This window comes from Acanthochromis polyacanthus, chromosome 10 (genome assembly GCF_021347895.1).
Source record: "Acanthochromis polyacanthus isolate Apoly-LR-REF ecotype Palm Island chromosome 10, KAUST_Apoly_ChrSc, whole genome shotgun sequence".
Taxonomy (NCBI): Eukaryota; Metazoa; Chordata; class Actinopteri; family Pomacentridae; genus Acanthochromis; species Acanthochromis polyacanthus.
This window is the reverse complement of record NC_067122.1, coordinates 21,103,187-21,127,266: the sequence shown is the minus strand read 5'-3', so window position 1 is coordinate 21,127,266 and position 24,080 is coordinate 21,103,187. Positions and strand designations below refer to the sequence as shown.

General features: G+C 42.6%; 1 protein-coding gene across 1 annotated transcript; it reads right to left on the bottom strand.

Annotated features, from left to right (window-relative positions):
* Nucleotides 1-4,824: 4,824 nt before the first annotated feature.
* On the bottom strand, nt 4,825-20,256 carry slc34a1b (solute carrier family 34 member 1b). The gene is made up of 12 exons (XM_022189544.2): nt 19,882-20,256; nt 19,595-19,777; nt 19,018-19,164; nt 18,583-18,726; nt 15,856-15,967; nt 15,163-15,358; nt 13,163-13,258; nt 12,938-13,007; nt 12,586-12,753; nt 11,275-11,391; nt 5,995-6,119; nt 4,825-5,526 (listed from the first exon to the last, which is right to left on the bottom strand). The coding sequence occupies exons 1-12, from the start codon at nt 19,940-19,942 to the stop codon at nt 4,936-4,938; spliced, it is 2,010 nt and encodes a 669-aa protein (XP_022045236.1). The 5' UTR covers nt 19,943-20,256; the 3' UTR covers nt 4,825-4,935.
* Nucleotides 20,257-24,080: the final 3,824 nt, after the last annotated feature.

The following is a 24,080-nucleotide window of genomic DNA, read 5'->3' as shown; positions in this document are numbered from 1 at the left end:
GCTCACCGGAAAACAGCACCAAGGGACCGGGCAACGGCACCGAAAGGGCAGACGAGCCCAGCCCACCTCCGGCCGCCCAGAGAGACGTGACCCTGAGGGAGGGAGGGGAGGAGGGAGGGAGGGAGAGGAAGGAACACCAGGGGAGGCGCAACAACCCAGGCCCTCGGGCCTGGCAGGGAGAAGCCCCGGAGATCACGCCAGTAAAACTATTGTGAGTTACCCTGTTACTGAGTTCACCAGTTCCCCAACTGGTGAACACTAGCCCTGCACCGTGAATGTGACCCACCCAAGTGTATATACAAGTATGTGTGGTGTCTTAGGATTGGGGGGTCGGTGAGGCAGAGCACAGGGTAACAAAACCCCCACTCAGCCTCACCGCAAGCCCAAAATGTGAATGTGTATGTGGTGCGTTAAAATTGGGGGAAGAAGTGTCAGGGTGGGGGCATAGACGGGGGGGCCACAGCACAACACTGCACTGGGGCCCATCCCGTCTAATGACGTCCCACCCCATAACCACCCACCCCCCAGGTAGTGTGGTGCATTAAAATTGGAGGGGAATTGTGGAGTAGGAATAGTACCTCTCCACCCCCCCTAAGGGATGTGTTGTGTGCCCTATGTGTATATTTACAAGTTGTATTGTGCGAAGCTTGTGAAGTGATTTAAGAGGAGCGATCAACGGGGCCCCACCCAGCCAGGCGGAGGGAGGTGCGCGCGCGCCCAGTGCCCCCCATACACCCCCCCACCCCAATCCCCAACCCCCACCCCACCCCCCAGCCCCGGCGCCCCAGCGGGCAGACGGCGCAGGCCAGGCCAGAACGCCCCCGCGCACCGCACCCGGTCCCCCTCCCCCTACCCTCCTCCCCCTCAGCCCCCCAACCCCCCCTACCCCATCCCACACCCGCCCTCCCATCCCACACCCATCCCCCGCCCCACCCCCCAGGGGGAGGGCGGAAGGCAGGAGAAGGAGGGGGAGGAGGAGACGACAAGAAAGGAGAGGACAGGCAGCAGAGCGGGAAGACGAGGGGGAGGGAGGAGGGAGGGGGCGAGGGAGAGGGGACAAGGAGGCGGAGGAAGACGGGAGGAGGGAGGCGAGGGGGGAAAAAGGCAAGGAGGAGGAGGGGGAGAGGAGAGGGTACCACGGGGCACCCAGAGACCCACCAGGCCGGAACCGCAACCCCTAGCCGAAGAGCAACAGGCCATGCCGGAACAGCGCCGCCCCGAGCCCCTGGGCAACACCCCCGCACAGCACCCGCCGCGGGCACCGGGAGACGGCCGAGACGCATTGCGACCCAGCAGAGACCCGGGGGGCAGCGCCCGATCCAGACGGCCGCCAGGCCACCACAAGCGCCAAGGGAACCACGGGAGGCCAACGACACCACACAAAGCGGCCACCCCCATGAAGAGAACACGACAGGCGACCCAGCCCGACCGGGCACCAGACCCAGACGACCGCCGGGCCGCCACCCGCGACATTTTTAGTCGCAGATGGCGACCCGGCGGGCGCCCAAACCAGGCACCCGACCGAGCCGAACCGCCCACCATGCCCCCCCACAGAAGCAGCCACCCCGCAGGACGCCACCAGCCCCCCACGACCCCCGGCCCCCGGCCCCCGAGGCGACCCGGCGCCCGCCCAAACCGAGCGCCGCCCGGGGAACAAGGCCAACCACATCGAGCCACAGGGGACAGCACCTGGAAGATTAGCCAAGCATGCAGTAACACCAAGTTAGCCATTCATGCATATAGACAGAGGATCCTGGGGAGTTGTTGACTGTAAGTTGTCGTCGATACGGCCCGCTCGATCCTGCTGACAGCGACTGGGTTCCTAACTGAAGACAATCATTAGTTACACAATGCCAACATACATAAGCAGCAACATATATTGGGGTGATGTGGTGGTTTACGCTAACAGGCAGAGTCAGGTTACCAGGTTTAAGTTAAGGTAGTTAACATACGGTGACCATGTTTGTATAAAATTTAACAACTGATTTTTATTTGAAGCAGAGATTTTCTCCATTGAAATGTGATTTATTAGGAGGTTCAACCAGAGATTAATGTTCAGAGATTGCTTATTTTTCCAGTTAACAAGGATTGTTTTTTTGGCAATGGCGAGGGCTACAAGTAAGGATTGAGATTGTTTGCGTGGTAGGTCCGTTGTTGTTAAGTCGCCAAGTAAACACAGACTTGGAGATAGAGGAATCCTGCAGTTTAAGATAGCGGAAAGTTTTTCTGAGACGTTGGTCCAGAAATTTTTTACGGGGGTGCACAGCCATAGAGCATGAAAATAAGTATCAGCAGTGTTCTGGGAGCACTGGAGACAGATGTCGGAGTCGGAAGAATCCCATTTTGTTCATCATATATTGAGTAATATGTGTTCTATGGAGGATTTTGTATTGGATGAGTTGTAAGTTTGTGTATTTTGTCATTTTAAATGCATTATCGCAAATTTGAGTCCAGAAGTCTGGTTCCGGAGATATAGATAGATCTGACTCCCATTTAGAGATGGGTAAATGTATTGTATCAGTGCTTAAGAGTAACTTATATATTTTAGAGAGGGTTTTAGTTGTTGTCGGAGAAAGCTTTATGATTGCTTCAGCTAATGCCGGCGGCCGGAGCGTGCTTTGAAGTGTTGGGATTCGTTTCTTAATAATATTTTTAACTTGAAGATAATGTAAAAAATTCCCGTTTTTTATTTTGTATTTTTGAAGCAAGTTTGTATATGACATGAACGTATTATCTGAGAAGAGGTGGTGGAGATGTGTGATTCCATTCTGCTCCCAAACAGCTAAATGGAGCGGCTGATTGTTAACTTGAAAATCAGGGTTGTACCAAATGGGAGAAAACTTACAGGGCTCCAATTTAGAGTTTGCAATTTCTAATGCCTTCCACCAAGCGGTCAAGGTGGAGGAAATCATTGGGTTTTTAAAACAGTTATGTCGTTTGATGGATGTTGTAATAAAGAGTATGTCTGAAAGTTTGATGCTATTGCAATCCTTCTGTTCTAATTCTAGCCAACAGTTGGCATCTACGGTAGGTTGTGTCCATAGAATAAGATATTGTAGCTGGTTAGCTAAATAATAATGCATAAAATTTGGTGCTTCTAGACCTCCTTCTGCTTTACTTTTCTGAAGAGTAGATAGACTGATTTTTGCTTTTTTATTATTCCAGTAAAATTTTGTGATAGCCGAGTCCAGCGACTGGAACCAATTGGACGTTGGTTTGAATGGAATCATTGCAAAGAAGTAATTTATTTTTGGTAGGATTTTCATTTTGATAGTAGCTATTCGTCCCATAAGAGATATAGGGAGATTGTTCCAGCGCTGTAGGTCATTGGTGATGTTATCCAGTAATGGGAAAAAATTTAAGTGAGTTAATTCAGATAATTTAGGTGAAATTTTTATGCCTAAGTATTTTAAGTTGCCTGTAGGGAAAGAGTAGTAAGGGTCCTGTGTTTAGCCGTGATGGTTAAGCGTTGGATGCGTTTCTATCCTCATAAAACATTTGCAAAGCTGTTTGTTTTATAAGAATCATGCATTTATGCATTAATGCATTGCTTACTGAATGATCATTTCTCTCTCCACTGCATTTGTTGGTGTGTTGCGAAGCTTGTTCTGGCTTTTTCACCTAACTGACCATAACTGAAATAGTGTAACTCTGAAGGTGAGTCACACCCATAGACTATGTACAAAGGTGGACATGACCATTGTGACATCCCCTATTCATTTGTAGATTGCTGTTTTAAACTCAACTTTGGAATAGGGATCTCACCACCTTGGTGTTCTCCAGGACACTGAGCATGTAGCTGCAATAGTGATCTGCCAATCCCAAGGTGGTTACACCTTGAATGATGCCCTGCTTTATTTTCTATTTTACTCTAAATGGAACCATCATTTACTAAATCAACACCATCCTGTATTGTAGGAGGCTTGAAATTAGCAGTTGAAACCATAAAGTATTCAGGAAAAGCTCTACTGGTGTAACAAATCAAGTGAGAAGTTGGGTTGTTTTTTATATAGACCTCTTTGTAATCAGATGTTTTTAGCAAATAGAGAAGTTGTGAACTGTGGTCATTAAAAAGGATTTTTTATTCTCTTCTACATTGGTTGTACTTCTTAGACCATCAAATGTAACATCCATTCTTACCTCTTTGATGCACAAAATGGGTCAAAAGTGATCTAAATCCAATGGAAAATGGGTATCTCCTGACCCACACTGCACATCAAAGGGTCAATATACAGTCTATGATCTTCCCTAATGCTTACAGATGCACAAACCAAATAGAAACCAATTTTTTCCCGAGCACTACATGTGGTCAAAAAGACCACACTGTACCTTTAATACAGTTTCAGAATTGTCCTATTTTTGGCTTTAAAAAAAACAGCAGTTGACAGAACAATAACCTCAAAGTGTATGAAGTTGCTGTTTTGGTCGTAGGAGTTTTTGATTATACAACATGATAGTCATCAGGAGATGGAATTTGTCCATTTTGTCCACTTCAACATGGAGGAGATGACCTTGATGGACTCAATAAAAATGGAAATTTGAACATCCATGTTTCCATGACAACTTGACAAATTTACTGTGTCTATTGAGTATTATGTCAGATTGATTCATAACTCCAGAACATCTACTGAATGGAGTGTCAATGTGAGTTTCAGTGACTGTGAGAGACGCAAAGTCAGAGTAACCAGTAAATCACAGCCTGCAGGAGGCTGTTTGGTCTGCAGAGCTTATTCTCAGTTGATGTGTTTTAAATTAAGATTTTGTACTAAGCTCATCATAATCAGCCCAGCTTTGAGAGATCTTTTGAGATTATCAGTCAACCAGTAGTCAGAAATGGGTTTATTTCCAAAGAATTACAAATCTACTCATCTATATCCTACTCCTTTGACAATATTGACACAGTGGAGTTTGAAATAGATCTTGCTATCAGTCCAACTACAGTGGAGTGCTGTTACACCTCTCTAAACCTTTTAATTTAAGAACTGGTACACCTGGTCTGCTCTCATCCAGGTAGTCCAGAACTGGGTTGTTATAAGCCAGGTGTACCTTCCTCTCAGCAAACTCTTTCTGTGTGTTGACAGAAGGTGTCTCTGTTGTTATCTGCTCTTCCTCTTCTCCAGGATCCTGGTTGCATGTGAAGCTGCAGCAGACCGACGTCTTGGTGATCAAGCGGTCAAGCGGTTTGAGAGAGCGCATCCATTTGGGCAGGAAGTCCCAGTTCTGGAGCTTGGTGGGAAGGCGATGGGGGCTGTGTGCCTGCATCACATTTATCATGGCAATGAAGATAGATACACTCAAGAAAGGAGCCCCGACACCGGCCATCACCCGCCAGCCGGCCAGCGACAGGCCCAGCACCAACGACGGAAGGAGCAAGAAGCAGATCAGGAGGTACAGGACTGCAAACCAGCGGTACTTGGCAGTGCGCTCACCCAGGACACCAGCCATTCTTATTGGCAAGCGCATGAATGGAAGAGGATACCACAGCAGAATGCCAAACACATTGAAGAAGAGATGGCACAAAGCAATCTATGTACAAAGAGAGCATAATGAGATACAGTATATAGGTGCTGAAGTGCTGAACACATGACTTCATGGTCATCATCAGAAAAAGTCTACAAGCATTTTTTTTTTTTACTGTATGCAACATTCATACCATAAATGTAAACCACTGTTTTCTTTTCTGAAGAGAACTAAAAGACAACATTGTTTCCTGGAGTCACTGAGTTCCTGCTTACATATTCATGCACAAGTGGATGCAAATAAATATCCACAGAATGTATTTTGTGTCATACACATTATCTATCAACTGCACATAATGTTTAGTAACCATGTCCATTTTTTTTTTCTGTCCATATGTTTCTCAGAGAGGTTTATCAGTGAAAAATTGACTATTTTGCCATCAAAAAGGAGGGTGATGGTGTTGACTCTACTGTCCTTTATTCGGTCCTGTAGTTTTCAAATGTCTGTTGTAATGACTATAAAACATCAACCTACCTGTATGGCAGTTGCTAGTTTGTTCCCAGGGCTGGCGAGAGCTGCCAGTAGAGCTGTGGCAGTGGTACCAATGTTGGACCCGAGGGTGAGAGGATAGGCCCGCTCCAGACTGATGACTCCAATGCCTGGTGCAGATGAGAGAAACAAGAGTCGTGATGGTAACAATGATGCTGCACGAAGAAATACAACAGCTCCTGGGTTCGTCTTGTTAAAATATTTGCATTATGAGGGTGCCACAGAGGTAAACTTTGTCTCTTCACAGTAAGAGGGTTATGGGTTGGTGGTCATCTGGAAGGTTTCTCTGTGGAGTTTGCATGTTCTCTCAGTACCTCTGGGTTCTCTGGCTTCCTTCTACCATCCAAACAGTGTAAAGTCGCATGTCTGTTTGCATAAGGTTCTGGTGTCATCTGGGAAAGGCCCCAGACTGCTTTGAATCTCTTGAGAACAAAGTCAATAAATAGTTTACAAATGTAACACTTTGTATTAAGTGCATTACAAGCAACTCTCATGATGAAAAGTGTCACAATAGAACATTATTTTAAAATGTCACTGCAGTTACAAGCAAAACAAACAGGATTACAACGCCTCAATGAACCCAATGTGATGAGCACATTTTTCTAAGAATTGCTCATACTGTCTGAATGATTTTCTAAAATGACATCACAGATAAATAAAACACAAAATCATTGGCACTGGGTGTTTGAAATGAACAAAAGCAAATATTATTAAAAGCAACACTGGAATGATAGAGGCTAAAATGGTAGTTTTACAGATTTTGAATGTACACACGTGGCCAAAATTGTTGGTACCCCTCAGTTAAAGAAGGAAAAACCCACAATTCTCACTTAAATCACTTGAAACTCACAAAAGTAACAATAAATAAAAATTTATTGAAAATTAAATAATCAAAATCAGCCATCACTTTTGAATTGTTGATTAACATAATTATTTAAAAAAACAAACTAATGAAATAGGGCTGGACAAAAATGATGGTACCCATAACTTAATATTTTGTTGCACAACCTTTTGAGGCAATCACTGCAATTAAACGATTTCTGTATTTGTCAATGAGCGTTCTGCAGCTGTCAACAGGTATTTTGGCCCACTCCTCATGAGCAAACAGCTCCAGTTGTCTCAGGTTTGATGGGTGTCTTCTCCAAATGGCATGTTTCAGCTCCTTCCACATATGTTCAATGGGATTCAGATCTGGGCTCATAGAAGGCCACTTTAGAATAGTCCAACGCTTTTCTCTCAGCCATTCTTGGGTGTTTTTGGCTGTGTGTTTTGGATCGTTGTCCTGTTGGAAGACCCATGACCTGCGACTGAGACCAAGCTTTCTGACACTAGGCAGCACATTTCTCTCCAGAATGCCTTGATAGTCTTCAGATTTCATCGTACCTTGCACACTTTCAAGACACCCTGTGCCAGATGCAGCAAAGCAGCCCCAAAACATTACTGAGCCTCCTCCATGTTTCACCGTAGGGACAGTGTTCTTTTCTTCGTATGCTTGGTTTTTGAGTCTATGAACATAGAGTTGATGTGCCTTACCAAAAAGCTCCAGTTTGGTCTCATCTGTCCAAAGGACATTCTCCCAGAAGCTTTGTGGCTTGTCAACATGCATTTTTGCAAATTCCAGTCTCGCTTTTTTATGAGTTTTTTTCAGCAGTGGTGTCCTCCTTGGTCGTCTCCCATGAAGTCCACTTTGGCTCAAACAACGAGGAATGGTGCGATCTGACACTGATGTACCTTGGCCTTGGAGTTCACCTTTAATTTCTTTGGAGGTTGCTCTGGGCTCTTTGGATACAATTCCAACGATCCGTCTCTTCAATTTGTCATCAATTTTCCTCTTGCGGCCACGTCCAGGGAGGTTGGCTACTGTCCCGTGGGTCTTGAACTTCTGAATAATATGAGCCACTGTTGTCACAGGAACTTCAAGCTGTTTAGAGATGGTCTTATAGCCTTTACCTTTAAGATGTTTGTCTATAATTTTTTTTCGGATGTCCTGGGACAATTCTCTCCTTCACTTTCTGTTGTCCATGTTCAGTGTGGTACACACCTTTTCACCAAACAGCAGGGTGACTACTTGTCTCCCTTTAAATAGGCAGACTGACTGATTATGAGTTTGGAAACACCTGTGATGTCAATTAAATGACACACCTGAGTTAATCATGTCACTCTGGTCAAATAGTTTTCAATCTTTTATAGAGGTACCATCATTTTTGTCCAGGCCTGTTTCATTAGTTTGTTTTTTTAAATAATTATGTTAATCAACAATTCAAAAGTAATGGCTGTTTTTGATTATTTAATTTTCAATAAATTTTTATTTATTGTTACTTTTGTGAGTTTCAAGTGATTTCAGTGAGAATTGTGGGTTTTTCCTTCTTTAACTGAGGGGTACCAACAATTTTGTCCACGTGTGTATAATAACTGGCTCCAACTGACAACCAAAAGTGGGACAATACTGCTATGATGTAGTTGAATGTAATGCACTCTTGTGAAAATGATTCTTTTCGGTTTGTTTTTGCTGCTGTGATTTAAATGCATGACACGGCAACAGTGAGAGTTGATTCTAAAATAAATCTATCTTTGGATTAGGAATCAGTCTCTTGCCTCTGAGCTCAAATTTCAGCTGGTTCATTACCTCTGTTTAAAATGAGAAATTACTCCAATCTCTCATTTATCACTATGTTGCAGGCTGATGACTCAGTCATCACCGATTTTACATGCTTCCTTCAGCCAGAGGTTTGCAGTGCCGGTTATGCAGCATGTTCTTACAAACTTTACGAGACTCAGTCAGTAGAGATAATCATTCTTATGTCCTTATTTGGCCCATTCTAGCTCTCAAATGAGAAAATTTCTGATTACTATGAGAACACAAGGATATTAGTTAGTTATTAAATGACTAAAGCAATACAGTAAATCTTGGGACCATGTACTTTATTGCCACAGCAGTGGTGTTTGAATTTATATCTAGTACAGAAACCATGGGCCTTGAAAACAGCAGCCCAGTTTATGAGCTGCTAGATGACAGTGGAAATTCTGTCATGTTTGATTGACTCCGTGCTGTTTTCAGCTGTACTCTCTGTCCACTCACTGCCTCTCTGTCAGTCTCTGTGTGCCTCACTGTAACAACTTTAAAACCAAAGTAAGCACATGAACATTAAATTAAGTCATTCAAGCATTGATGCACAGTGGATTCAAAGTTCAAATGCCAGAAGCAGAGTCCAGGCAAGTAACACAACTGAAGCAACACCACCTCTACAGGGCTGAGCCACTCAAGGATGAAAGTTGATTCTTGGCACAGTCAGGATCCACTTTAATAAGACATTACAGGGGACTATCTCCCCTAAGGCGTGCATCTAATGAAAGAAAAGCACTGTAGGATGAGCTATACAAGTCCAACCTTCAAACTGGGAAGATGCTGGAATCACTCCAGGACTTTACACAGCACTTTCCCCAAGATCACCCAAAACAAACTGGAGAAAACAAACTAAAGTGAGCAGCAAAGTCCAGATGGGTGGTTAGAAGTGAGTGTGGTGTTTGCAAAAGTGAAGAAGAAGCAATTGGACTGAAGGGAAGCTTTTTTTGTTGATAAACTGAGAGAGTACAGATTGGTGACAGGCTCTTCTGATTCTCTCTCAACTCAAACTCATGAATTTTCTTTTTAGAAAGTTATCCTTTGTCTGATTGCTGTCTACAATATTTTAGCTGTTTTCAGTCATATTTATGTCTCTTTGTGACTTTTTTGATATACATAGTTGTGTTTATAGAATTACAACAGCTGACCATAAAAGTTTAGACAGCTACACACATTTTGTTTTCTCCAGGCTTCATGCTTTAGCACATTCGGTTTGAAATAGAACAATAAATACTAAATTACAGTGTCAAATCTCAGCTCAGCCAGTTCCCAAAACAAAAAAAAAGGCCTGTGAGTAAGATATTGCCCTTTTATCTGTACTGTGCGAAAATGGGGGATTCAAAAGTAATTGGACAGAAGTCAAACAAAATCATAAGTTTGTGTCATCTCAGGCTCTCAGACTAACATCAGTGTCTTCTTTTAAAGCATTACTGACAGCTTTTGTTTCTATCATAGGTCCGTCTCTTTACTGGTTTTGTTGTTATTTTATCTTGTTGTTAATAGTTCAGTTTGCTCTGCTTGTTTTTCTTCCTTTGCATTGTGGATATCATGTTTCGTTTCACATATTTGTTGGTTTTTTGTTCACTTGGTTTTATCCCTTTCATTTTAATGCCTACAGACTGCACAGATTAGCACAGTCGCCTTGCAGCTAGAAGATCCCTGGTTTGCATGTTCTCCCTGTGCATGTGTGGGTTTTTTCCGGGTACTCTGGCTTCCTCCCACAGTCCAAAAACATGTTGAGGTTAATTGGTGATTCTAAATTGTCTGTAGGTGTGAATGTGAGTGTGATTGTTTGTCTCTATATGTAGCCCTGTGATAAACTGGTGACCTGTGTCTGCTGCTTCAGTCCACAGTGATCCATAAATACCAGAGTTGTAGCTGCTCTTGTAGCCATGAATGTTTAGGCCCAAAGAGAAGCACAACCATATTTATCAGATGAAGTTCTACGCTTTGGGACATGAACTGTGTTTTTTCTCCATGCTTTCCTTTCATTTGTCTAAACAAAGAACACTTATTGGATGGCTATAGTTAATGGCATTTTTCTCCAGCAGCTGTAAATTTGCCATACAGTTGTACAGTATATTACTTGAGTGTTTCCCCATGTCCTTTTGGGACTTTACATGTGACATTGCTCCATATTCTTGTCAAGCAATACAAATTCAATTTGCATGTTTCCGCTGAATCTTAAAGTTTGTTCTTTCTGCTTGGACAGAGTTGCAGAATACAATCACATGGTGTCCAAGAAGTGTTGATAATGTTCTTTAGCTTATTGGAATGGATAATGTGTGACTATTCATTAACCTTTAATTTTCAGCATCTGTCCCTTTACTTTTCAAATGTTGGATGGATGCTCTGTAGACCTCTCACTGGGTTTATTAGCATACTTCTGCATATCCAGACAATTTAGTACTTTCCTCGCAAGTCACATATTTCTCATTTATAATGCAAGGAATATGAACTTCATTTACACATTGTTGTTATCATCCCCACATTTTCATTCTTACTCATTTAATTTTCCCTTCAAGTTAAATTCTTTTCTTTGTCCTAGCTCATTTTATGTCAGAATCAGAAAATTTGACAGGGTGCAGTGAAAACTTCTACATTTCAAGTTTTGCTCACAGGAACAATCTCATGTCACTCACCTATTAGAGGGGTTATGGCAGAGGTAAAGACAGAGCTACTCTGGACCACAAATGTCACCCCAGCACCCACAAACATGGCAATGTATCCTGCCAGCCACCCAAATGGATATGGCAGGTCTGTTGGGATGCACAGTAGAGACAGAAATTACACATGACCTGGCTGGATAAAAAATATTTTCTACACAATTCATTTAATTTAATAAAAACCCACAGAAGAGTTTTCTTACATCTTTAATTATTTATTTAAAAAAAAAAAATCAATCTTACTGAGATTAAAAATTCCTGAATGCCAGAGGTAAATAAATAAAATGCTGCTCTCCTATGGAAAATGACTGGAAGTGCAGAGAACTTAACAATGTATTTGTGTAGTATAACAAATTCCTAAGTCAACAGACAGTATGTGGAGGAGAGCAGACAATAAAAGGTAATGGTATTTACAGTGTTTAGGAAACTGCAAATTATTCATTTGAGAATGTGGAGATTTACACGGTATTTGGTGTAAATGTGATTTGTATGAAATTAGATGTATAAAGGGCAATAATAATAATAATCGTATTGCAATAGCTGTGCATTAATGTAAGGGAATGTAATGTTAAAGTGATATTAATAAAATATCATAACTTATATAAGGTTAGTTTCTCTGAGAGGACAACACCTCACACACAATACTGTGTTCACAGTCTACTGGAAGCTGTAAATCCAAAAATTTTACTTTTTCTGGTTCTGATAAATGGTGTAATTCAAAAAAAAAAATTATGTAACATGCTGTTAAACCCACTGCTGGCCTGTGGAGTTCAGATGGTTTAGAGGGTTAAATAAGAAGAGCAATTCCCCTGTCATTTGTCTGTTGATTATAGAATGAAGAAGCGGCTTAGGTCTGTACAAAGGCAACCTCATCCACCTACGATCACCTCTACAGCTCACTAAATTACACTTCATACTGAGCCAGTTAATTCTGTACTTTAAACATAACCTTCTAAAATGGGTTCCAATGGCACTATGTCTGAGAAAAGTGCAGTGACTTCCATGAATCACACATAACCTCCTGAAAATATTGTGCTAATGGTTTTGTTATCTTTAGATGAGGCAGCTGTTTCACACTGCCTCCAGTCTTTACGCTAAGCTAACTGAATAAGTGTGGCTTCGTATTTGAAAGACAAAAACGACATCTCACTTGACTCCCTATAAGAAAATGAATGTGTGTTTCCTAGTATGTCAAAACACTTCTTTTAAGGTTTTCTTAGTGTGTTTTCCCACTTGCAGAGTAAATTTTGTACAGCTAAAAGGCTCCAGCAGCTCATTGGCACCTACCTGTGTTGATAACTTTATGGATGACCTTTGCTACTTGGCCTTTCAGAAGGGAGTTGAGCAGTTTGACCAGAAGAAGCAGGCATGTGCAGAGGACAGCCAGGGATGCTGCCAGGAGAATAAGGCCCACTGTGAGGTCCGACAGCCCAGTAGACACAAACAAATGTGTACCTACAAAGAGATATTTATCCACAATCATCAGAACTTTATCCCCCAACACCCACTTTTGTTGCATCTCTAACACGATCAGGTCCAAAATGAAATCCTTGCAAGAAATATACAAAGATTCTAGACTCAATATCGACCTGAGTCACAATAGGTGTTGGAATAAAGATGTGACTGAGTTTTAACTCACATTTGACACGAGACGACAACGGCAAGTCATGAGTGTGGCCACAGTTGTCAGCGCTCACATTACCAGGAAACTGGAGAGAGAGAAAGAAAGACAGAAGCAACTATGACAAATAGACAAATTAGCAGCGCAGCATTCATTGACAGCAGTTACAGACTCCAATTGGCGCCAGAGTGTGACACAATGTGTCTGCATGTGCAGGAGACAGCGGTGGAGATGAGCCATTACCATAACGAGGTCAGTCTGGCACCATTCCTTCACCAGGCTCCTGTTCCTCATGTCCTCATCTCCCATGGCGATCCCTGTGATCACACACTTGTCTAGCTGAGGGTGAAAGGAGAAACATTCTCTGTAAGGTTAAAGAATTACAAAAGCTTTCAGGTCTTCGCTCAGCGCAGAGGGTCTGACTTCATTTTCCATCACAGCAAGTGAGAGCCCTCTTGAAGTGTCTCAGTCCAAGACACAAGGGAAGAAAAATGACCAGTCACTTAGCCTCACAGCCTTTTTAACGCTGCTGTACACGACACATTTTACAGCCCTGCATGGTACTGCACAATTATATCAGCAGATTTACCACTCAAATTTCTTTGTAGGCGAAACAATAAAGCAAAACAAAACAAAATAAAATAAATAACAGCTCATATTTCAAACTAATTTTTAACAGGAAATCACAACCGAATGATTTTTATCATTTGTAGCTACAAGAGTTTGATGAAAATGTCATCTACGGCTTCTTTTCTTACAGTCTCTTCCCAGCTGAAAGGTTTTAAAATGACAGTCTTAAAGTCACTTTGGTCGATTTAACTCCTAAAACTTATCTGTGTGGATCAAGTTGAATATTCTATTATGTTTCTTCCATCGAAAAGACCTTAAAATGGCTTAGATGTAACTCTGCACTGCTGCTTCCTGTAGAATGCATGAATCTATGCAGCCTCTCCGGCCAGTCACTACTCCCCACTTGCTGCAACTTGAGCACACCAGCTCACCTGCAACTCTTTTCAAACACTGTAAAACTACTTTATGCTACACAACAGCAAGTGTTAATATTGGGGAAATTCATTCATACATGTTCAAAAAACAATGTACAATGATGCAGAAAGCCTTACCTCGCAGTAACTGATTTCTGAGGTTTGTGACATAGGAAATGCTGGAAATCTGAATCTGTGTTTTTAACAGTGTCATCAGCACAAATTAGAAGTGGATGCGGACTTGCACATATACTATAAAAAGCATGTTGATGTTCAACACTGCAGCATCCAGGATTGACATCCACACATTAAGAGAAAATGCTCGATGGAAAATGAAAAACAAACATTCTCAGGTCTGAATTATGTGCTCAGTGGCTTTCTGTATAGAGAAATTAGGTTTCTGACAAACAGCGATTTTGGTTTATGGCTAACTTTGGGAAAGACATACACAGAATGACAGGAGGTTGGAGAATCCCTCAGTCAAATTCTGTGCAACCATCATTCATACATATGGCTAATTTAGAATCACCATTTAACATATTTGGACTTCCTTGCTGTGAGACAATATTTGCAAATCACTGCACACAAAATATATCAGTTCTGAGAGAAAAGCCACAAACACAAATTTGCAGCAAACAGTAAATATTCAACCAAACATTGCATAACAATCCACCATATTAACTAGACGCTCACTGCCAGATTTGTCACAGTTTTAATTTGCATATGAAAACATGACTTTGCTGTGTTTGTGTTTCACTGTCAGCCAGGACCCACTATTGCCAGGACTGTAATTGTTGGCAAAAAAAATCTAGCTATTAGAAGGTTGCTAGAGGTTCAGCACTACAGGCAAATTGTATTGGCAAAACCCTGGGGAACATATTTTCCAGTTGTGGCAAACCAGGATGTTGGTGAAGGTTTTTTATTAGTGGCGATATTTACTGGGGAACACATTTGCTTGCTGAAAACTGTCTGCTTTTGCAACGACTGTGAAACACTCGATTACTACTGTAGGCAGTAAGCGAGTAGGTCGAGCATGCTAATGATTATAGCTGATGATAAGCAGATGAACAGTTTTGGGAACTTTTTTGTGTTGTTGGTGGGGTTTTTTGATACTAAAAACTGTGTAAAAGACATCCTCCAAGCTCAAAACTGACAGACTTTACAGTAGTCTCAGGTACTAAGCTGTGATTGGACAGTTGTTGTCTATGGAAGGGATTAAGCAAACAGAAAATTACAAAAATGACCGACTGGTTGACTTACCTGAATGATGAGCTTGGTTACTGGCTCAGTGATGACCTTCAGTAGCTCAGGTGCTTCCTCCCCTGGTTGGAGCTTGAAGCTGGAAACCAGCAGGTGGGACAGTCGGGCCATGAGGCCGCTCACCACCTCCAGAGGTAAGAGGACCAGAACTGACAGCCAGTTGAAGCAGTCGTGGATTGTCGCTCCAGCAAAGGCGCTGTTGTGGGTCACAATCATTTTCTGTTAACCAAGGTCAGCCATCAGCATGATCAACTACTCACACTGATTGCTTGCTAATCTGCTTTTTGCCGCTCAACTTTTTCAAATGTGTGTGTGTGACGTAATGAGCATTTCAGTTTTGTCCCTCGGTGTGTATCTGTATTTTATGAAAGATTACTAAACTATATTCATTTTACCAGACACAGATTAGCTAACATACCATCTGTCTGGTGCGGTGTCTTTTCATGCTGGAGGGTTGGTGATGTGGGATCGGTGTGGATTGGTGCCATTATTGTGACTGTTTCAGAAATTACACTCAGATGGAGGCTGAAGCGAAGAGGCTGCAAACAGCTGCTAATGCTTTCTCTTTACACTCCTCTGCTTTCTCTCCTGCACTTTTATCCCTCTTTCCTCCATCTCCCCACTTATCCTCTTCACTTTTCCATTTCAATTTCTTCTTCCCTGCTCTCCTCCGTCACGTTTCCTCTCACTCACCGTTGAAACTCGGTTCTCTCTGCTGCTTGCATCATGGCCACTATGGTGTTTGTGACTGAAGTCCCAATATTGGTCCCCATGATGACCGGAACGGCCGACCTTACCTCCAACACTGCAAGATGAGGCCACAAAGAAGGCTGTATATGAAAGTCATTTCTGACAGTTTTAGCATAATTTTAAAAAACAAAACAAAGCTGTTGTAAATGGGTAAACGTCTGCCTTTGGTGTGAATGGTAATGCATCACGCATATAATTACTACCTGTGACCTTTCACATTTTGAATGCAACATGAGTTTTAATGGAGACGAGAGGTGGAGGAGAGAAGTTATGCTTGAGTATGGTTTTAATGATAATGACCTACAGGACACACAACAGGGAGACAAACATCCACGTGTTTGCATCTCTTTCTAGCTTTGATAATTACCTACAATCTTCTTCTTAGCTCTCATAAAAAGCAGTAGGAAAGCATCTCCTGCATACTGATGTCATTCACTTTATAACTACAGAGATGAGAGGTGGCTGACCTACGCAGTGGAGCCTGAACAGCTGTAACTTTACCGCATATTGGTCTTAGGAGAAATAATACGCTGGACTGACTGAGATGGTGGGAGGGTACACAGTGTGAAAAGGTGTGATTTGATTACCCCTCTGATCCCAATCCACGCTGCCAGACTCCAGTAATTCTAAGGTTGGGTTTTACAGATTGCCACCAAACCACTATCAGTCTCAAATTGGGGCTTTCAGGCCATTCAGTGAGTGCGTGTTTCTTACTGTCTCAAATAAACAGAACAATATTATGGGTTTTGTGTGCAGCAAAGCATGATATGGCTTATTATGTGCCATACACTTCCATTGTGGCCTCACACACACACTGTGACAGCAAAAGTGCATTATCCAAAAGTAGCCGCCTCCAACAAATCCTCTGTTTACTCCTATCTGGTTAATGCTTGCAAAAAAATAAATAAATCATAATGCCACCGTTTTAGGAGATTATTTAGCCGTTTTTAAAATAAATTAAAGTGTGCATTTGTGACTCATTGAAAGTTCGTTGCCGTGAGTTGTCTCGCGCGGCTAGGCTAATACCAGAGAGCTATGAGTTGGTAAACAAGGCCTCTGCATGTAGCTAGTGCCCCACAAACATCCTCAGGTGTTTCCCTACACTCTGCAGGCCATGGGGGCTTGCTAAAAATGCTAAAAAATTAAGAGATACCTACTCATGAGTGGGGTTTGGGACCTTAAAAGTACTAGAAATACTGCACAGAAGTGTTCTAACACCCCTGGGTTCTATTCTACACAAACTTGTGTGATAACTTAGCAAACTGGAGCTTTCTAGGTACCTCAGTTTGGAAAATATGAGCTCCCAAAGTTGGACAAGATTTTTAATTGGCTATTTTTGGTGGCAAAAATCTCAGTGTGGGACAGGTACCAGAGACCCCAAATTTTTCTACAAGACAGTTCTATCTGTCTTCTATCACTGTACAAAAAAGCAGCAGGGTTATATTTGTAGTTACTGAGATATTCTTACTCAAAATGGCATGGTTAATGTCAAAATAGTTTTTTGCTTTTCAGTACTTTAAATTGGGATACAAGTATTAGTAGTCATTCCAGTGGTAGTATTATGTATGTTTTGTTCTTTTTGAGTTCCAACTTTGGGAGCTCATATTTTCCAAACTGAGGTACCAAGAAAGCTCCAGTTTGCTAAGTTATCACACAAGTTTGTGTAGAATGGAACCCAGGGGTGTTAGAACACTTCTGTGCAGTATTTCTAGTACTTTTAAGGTCCTAAACTCCACTCGTGAGTAGGTATCTCTTAATTTTTAGCATTTTTAGCAAGCCCCCATGGCCTGCAGAGTGTAGGGAAACACCTGAGGATGTTTGTGGGGCACTAGCTACATGCAGAGGCCTTGTTTACCAACTTACAGCTCTCTGGTATGTCTAGAGGCTGAGAAATAACCACTTAAAGATGCAAAAAAACGCTGGCGAGGCATTTTATAGCCCAAATTCTGAAAATTTCAGACCCCCATAACTCAGAAACTATTTGAGCTACAGGCCTACAATTTTGCATAGAAAGTACTTTTGTGACTATCTAATGGCATGCAAATTTAGGACTAATTTGAAAAAGGTGCAGCAACACCCCCAAGGAATATCTGGTCAGTTCACCTGGAATGACCCATTCATCTACCAGCATCTATGCATTTAAGATAAATAATATTTCCTATTTTCATGTTTAATTCTGTCTAGCAAATCAAGGAGCATCATTGACTGGATCTTCCACAGGGAGTTTGGCATGTTATTGGACACAGAAAATTGAGAATATTATTGTCATTATTATTATTATTATTATTATTATTATTATCATTATTATAAACTGAAAATTCATTTAGTGTTATTGCCAAAGATGCACCATGGGAATTTAGTACTTTCTGTTTTTATTGCTCTGTTCATGTTTTTCTGTTTATTGTAATGTGTGCGCAAAATGATAGCCTGCGGAGACACACAGAGTACAGTCAACACACACACACACACACACACACACACACACACACACACACACACACACACACACACACACACACACACACACACACACACACACACACAACATAAACATAGGATGGAATGAGAGCAGCCATAATGTCTTCCTATGTCAGACTCCTAATTTAAAACTTAGAGCAACTCACACGTCTGCATTCACACATTTACGCACACTTTTATGTGCCTACTCACGTCCGGAGGCCACCAGACTGACTACAATGGAGGTGGAGGTGGATGAGCTCTGAACCAGTACAGTAACCAAGATGCCCACCACCAGGCCTGCCACGGGGTTAGACAGCACTGCGTTGTCCTGGAAAATATCCCCCGCCACTTTGCCTGGTTAAGTATGCAGCCCACATACACAGAAAACGCAACAGGCACAACAAACACTGGTGTGAGAAATGACAAGGTTGCCAAGAGCAATGTTAAACAAGACTCAGACCGCTTATTTCTCCCCCAAATCCACAAAGGTCAGCCCATGAAGCTCTGCAGTAAATTATACAGCAGGGCCCACCAGGACACCATGAGCTGTTCCTCGGTGAGTCACTTATTTGTCAAACATCAACCGGCTGAGTCACCATCAGCTCTCTGGGGTGGGGGGGGTGGGGGTGGGGTTATAGTACTTACCCCCTGCTAACTGGAAGGCAGAGCTCAGGGTGTCCAAGGAGCAAACAAAGAGGAAGAGGAGGATGAAGAGGAGAGGTATCTTGGACAGACTGACAAGAAGCGGCTTGATCTTGTTTGGGCTCGCGGCTGAGGTCTGAGGAGAGCTGTCTGTTCAAAACAACAACCAGAGAGAGGGTTACACCTGCAATGTGGCTCAAATCTAGAGTCCAAGCTGACCTGTTTTTTTGGTTGTTTTTTTAAATTTATAGCTGATAACACAAAAAAGTGGCACACTGCACCGCTCTGTGTTTGATTGTGTGATTTCTGGATGAGAGAGATAGCCTCAGGAAGCTCTCCCACGTAGAGAGCAAAGCCATCTGACGTACGACATTACCCATATGCAGCCAAGCACTGCTGAGTGACAGCGGGACCGGACCACACGATACCACTGGCATTGTGTGTCTTTTGAGTATGTCCTTATCTAATGAGCATGTGGCGCGGCTTCAGCTCATGTAATTTTTGCCTTTTCAAAGAGATCGGACCCGCTGCCAACCCATCAGATGAATGTGTGAATCTCCTCTTTATTCCTCTCTTGTACCTTTCTCTCTGGGGGCTCTGTCTGCCCGGTTTAGTGAAGGCCTATTGAAGCTGTGATTGGTATGTTGGCTGCAGCTTTCAGAGTTTCTGCTGAGGTCAAGGGTGGAGCCGATGCCAGACTCCCTGTCCTCCTCCAGTGGGAGTTTGGGCTGCGAGGAGAGCTGGGGAGCGTCCATCCTCCTCCCTGATAACAGAGAACAACAATGCCCATTCAGATGGCGAAGATCACCTTTGAGGCATTTCAAAGGCATAAAAACTGAACGATGGGAGCTGAAACTAGTAAGTTACCGCTGTAGTCCGGCCCCGTGCTCCGTCCAGAGGACACTATAGTTATAGATCGAGAGGACATGGTGCTTTGAATGCTGTGGGGGAGATATGCAAGTAATTAAATTCACAGGATGACACCACTGTAGAGGGAACACATCTGAGAGTGAATATGTTTATCAGCCACCTGCAGCAGTGAAAAAGCAGCCAAAGGGGAGTATTTCTGTATATGAGCGCGTCTTTCACGGGGAGATCAACAGACAAGCAGCCACATTGTTTGGAAATGACAGCTATTCTTGATTCAGAGGTCAGATCACACGCTGAAGGCAGGCATCCTGTCGCCCAACCAACAAATGAACGTCTCGTCAGAACCAGCAAGAAAACATCAGCATCCGTGTAGCTTTTTCTCCATTTCCTACAGCTGCACGTCGGCTCTTTAAGGGACTCTCCACCGTCTATAGAGCCTTCAAAGTTTTCCACGCTCTCGACTTAAAGAGACCGTTTTCCCCCCCTTTCATGTCAGCCACTTTGCCATATTTTGGGGACTCCAACGGAGGAGGGAGTACTAATGTGTCTCTTAAAAGCAAAGAGGATGGAAGTAATTACAGCAGCCGAAATTACAGTAATTACTGTCACTGCATCATTCTCATTCTGTGTGGCATCCTCCTGCAGGTTCTGATGTGCAAGAAGAGGCCCTGTTAGCATATGTACGTCTCTCTGTATGTGGGAGAGTGTGAGACAGCGTCCATAGATTGCTGCTGAAAAAAAATCTGAATATACTGTGTTAGAGTTTTGTGTGTGTGTGCAGAAATGCTATCGTCTAATCTCGCTGCCCCACGCTCATCTGTTTGTCGGTCTGCCACTCTGCTCATCTGTTTCTGTCTCAGCTTTTGTGCTATTTGCAAGTTTGTCTGTATGTCTGTCATCGTGACTCACATTTCGATGCTGTTTATGCTTCCCCAAAGTGTTGCTAATCGAGCTTCACTGGAAGAAAAATAGAAGGATCAGTGAAACATTTAGTGACTCCTGACTTGGCAACACTTTTAAATTAATGTAAGCATTAAATGGCATCAGATAAAAAGCAGCTGGATAGGTCAGTGACTAACACCCTGACTTTGACACAGAAGATTGGTTGTTCAAATTTTGGTCAGTGAAGAACTTTAGGAAAAGTCCTTAGCGCTACCTGCCTGTCCACCTACCTCCTGCTGTATCTACTCTCAGATGTACATCGCTTTGGATAAAAGCGTCTGCAAAATAAAATATTAAAAGCCCAGAATTAGTTCATAATAGATAATAAAAGACATGGCATTAGCACAAATGGGTTACTTATCAGGAGTATTTAACATTGACTATAAAGCAAAGCGTCTCACCTTGTTGTTGCGTATGACCCCTGTAAAGGAAAGTTTGACACTGAGAAATCATCTTTATATAAACTCCCAGGTCTGGAGGTGTCAAGAGGAACCTCTAATCCCTTATCTGGGATTAACTTGCTCCATCATCAGACACAACATTGTTAATCAATGACACAAAGCGCTTAGTTAATGGTCCATAAGTTGGGAAAGCATGTTGTGTATTAGGTAATGAATGATGCTTGCACAACCGGCTATTTTTCACCTGATGTTTTTTTTTTTAGGCCAGATAAGGATTCCAAGATGAAGGGCCAATTTACTGTGATTAATCATCCCTGTTGTTTGAGGGGCTCCTGTTTCAGATGTAAGAGCAGGAGAAACCTGACATCTAGTGGTAAATGCCGGAAGGATCCTGCACATGGTTTCTGTTCTCGAGTCCACTCACATTCTGCTGTTTTCGTCACGTTTTGTAGCCTGGCAAAGATTAAAGCCAGGGTATTAAATTATGTTTTTTTTCAATGCCAGATAAGTCAGTGGAAGTATTTCAAACACGTACAGTGTAATCTCCTCGACTTGTGCAGGGCGTTCAGGTACTTAGGTACTTTGCCAGCACTCAAGATCAAGCATGTTGTGATTGGAAATGAGCTATCAGGGAGATTTTCTGAGATCCTCTTAATACACACGTACACGCATTTACTTACACGCCCAGCTACCCACGGGCACTGTCCTCCTCCCTCATGGGAGAATTCAGTGTAACAGGGCAATTGTTAATAATTAGTGCAGCTGCAGTTCTGTAACATCAGCAGTGCTCTCAACCAAATCTGCCAAACCTGCTGACCTCAGGCATGCATCCATGAACTCAGAGGAGCAGAACTTAATAACCCCCTAGACCCAGTTGTTACTTTCCAAACTGTTATGAGAGCTGGAAGGCGGAGACAGATAACAGCTCTTCTTGTTGTGCAGGCAGCTGGACTGAAGCTGCAGCCGTCAGTGGCGACGAGAGGAGAAATCGTTGAAATTTGTCACAGCACGATGCAGAGAAACACAGAAGCACATATGGACACACTCATGTAATCACTTATACACACACATGGCGATGGCTAAATCTCTGGCAAGGCTCCAGAGCTCCTTGGTAAAAAGCCCCTCCGTGCTGCAGTTTAATCCCCGTCTCCAGATGTGCGAGTCAGGCTGGTGCCACCACACAGCCTGGGGATAAATCAGATAGAAGCTACCCAGTTGCTGTCATGTTTCTCCAAACACCTGCCAATCAAAGAGCCATAGGTGCAAACCTCACAGGCTGTGTTATCGCGGGTTAATCTCGCACTAAGCAATGCCATATGATGTTTTGTGTACGCTCTCATTCTGTTGTTTTAGGAAAATGGAATCATAACAATGTTAATTATCTCCAGACATATGGTCGCTAATATTGATTCTGAAGATATTTTTTTGCCAACTGCAGCAACATTCACCTCAGCCGTTGGCAAGAGGGATGATGAAGCTTTTAGAACAGCATTGTAATTGTTTTGCTTTTGCGTGTTGAGGTTTGCCGATGGCATGAACCCTTAACAGGAGGTGCATATTTTGCTCAAACACAATCTCCATTTTGAAGGATTATTAGAGCAGTCACTTGTCTATAAAGGTTGATCCACAGAAAATGAGCGGGCAGCTTATATAAGAAATAAATGATTTTTTTGTTGTGTTTTTTGACAGAGTGATACAAACTGCATTGTTTTTGTTGATACATGTTTTGTATTCCATGTAGCAAAAAGAATATCTTTAGCTTGGAGTGTTGGCTGAACAAAACAAGTAGCGTGAAGATGTCAATTTGAGGGGACAGTTAATTAGCCAAACAAATGATCAGATTAACAAGTGATAAATATCTGCTAATTGCAGCCCTAATTAGGAGATGAATATTGAATACCGCACAGAGCAGATTTTAGTAACAAACCTTGTCATATTTAACTTGTTTAATGTGCAGAACCTTTCAGCATACTAACCTTGCCAGCAAGTTGATTTCTCGCGATATTTGTGAGTTCACAAATCTCTCAAGAAACCATCTTGCACCGCTCCCGCATTCACTGTTCGTACAGAGCCAAGTTGGTTCGGGCCAATCACGCAGCAGTATTCGTGTGTGGGGCGGGATATCCGGGTGTGAAGACGACACCAAGCGCAAGTAGATCAAAACAAACATGGCAAGGACAACGATCATGTAGATGCTGCTATTAAGTCAGTTTTAGCTGAATCTCCTATCGCTTCTTTGAAGGAAGAACAACGAGAGAGGCTTTGCGCATTTCTGGATGGTAAAGATGTTTGTGCTTTTTTTACCTACGGGTTTTGGTAAGAGTTTAATCAACCAATTGGCTCCGCTCGTTGTGAAGATCCCGCGATTGGCTAAAAACAAACCTGTCAGAGGCGGGACATACTGTTGCATTGTCCAATCCGTGCCTGTTTCCTCCGACCGGATTTACATGGAGCGGTCCCAGATTGATATTGTGGAGTACTATCAAGTACTACACAATTATTAATCTGGCTATTGCCAGGTTATCAGCATTCACCATGTTCCAAAGAAATGCACATAACTTCCAATAAAATCCTAACATCTTATTTGTGTTTTTACTCATGACTTCTAGGATTGTTTGAACACCTCAGCTGCAGCAACATAACTGGGAAATGCCAGACAAGGCTGAGAAAACTGTGTATCCATGAACATCCAGACAGACATTTCCTCTATTTCCTCAGTTTGAGATTATGACCTCCAAGCGACGCCTTTGGCAAATAAGAAATATTGTATTCCAAGTGCAAACAACATTTACAAGTTACTCCACTGTTTTTTATTTTACACTTACAGCACAGTAAGTGATGAAGCAGCTCTGA

Coding starts and splice junctions, on each gene's coding strand:
- slc34a1b (XM_022189544.2), bottom strand. CDS start 19,942: ATGTCCTCTCGATCTATAACTATAGTGTCCTCTGGACGGAGCACGGGG. Junction 13,008..13,162: donor GCCAGACTGACCTCGTTATG/GTAATGGCTCAT, acceptor CTCTCTCTCCAG/TTTCCTGGTAATGTGAGCGC. Junction 11,392..12,585: donor CCATAAAGTTATCAACACAG/GTAGGTGCCAAT, acceptor GCATCCCAACAG/ACCTGCCATATCCATTTGGG.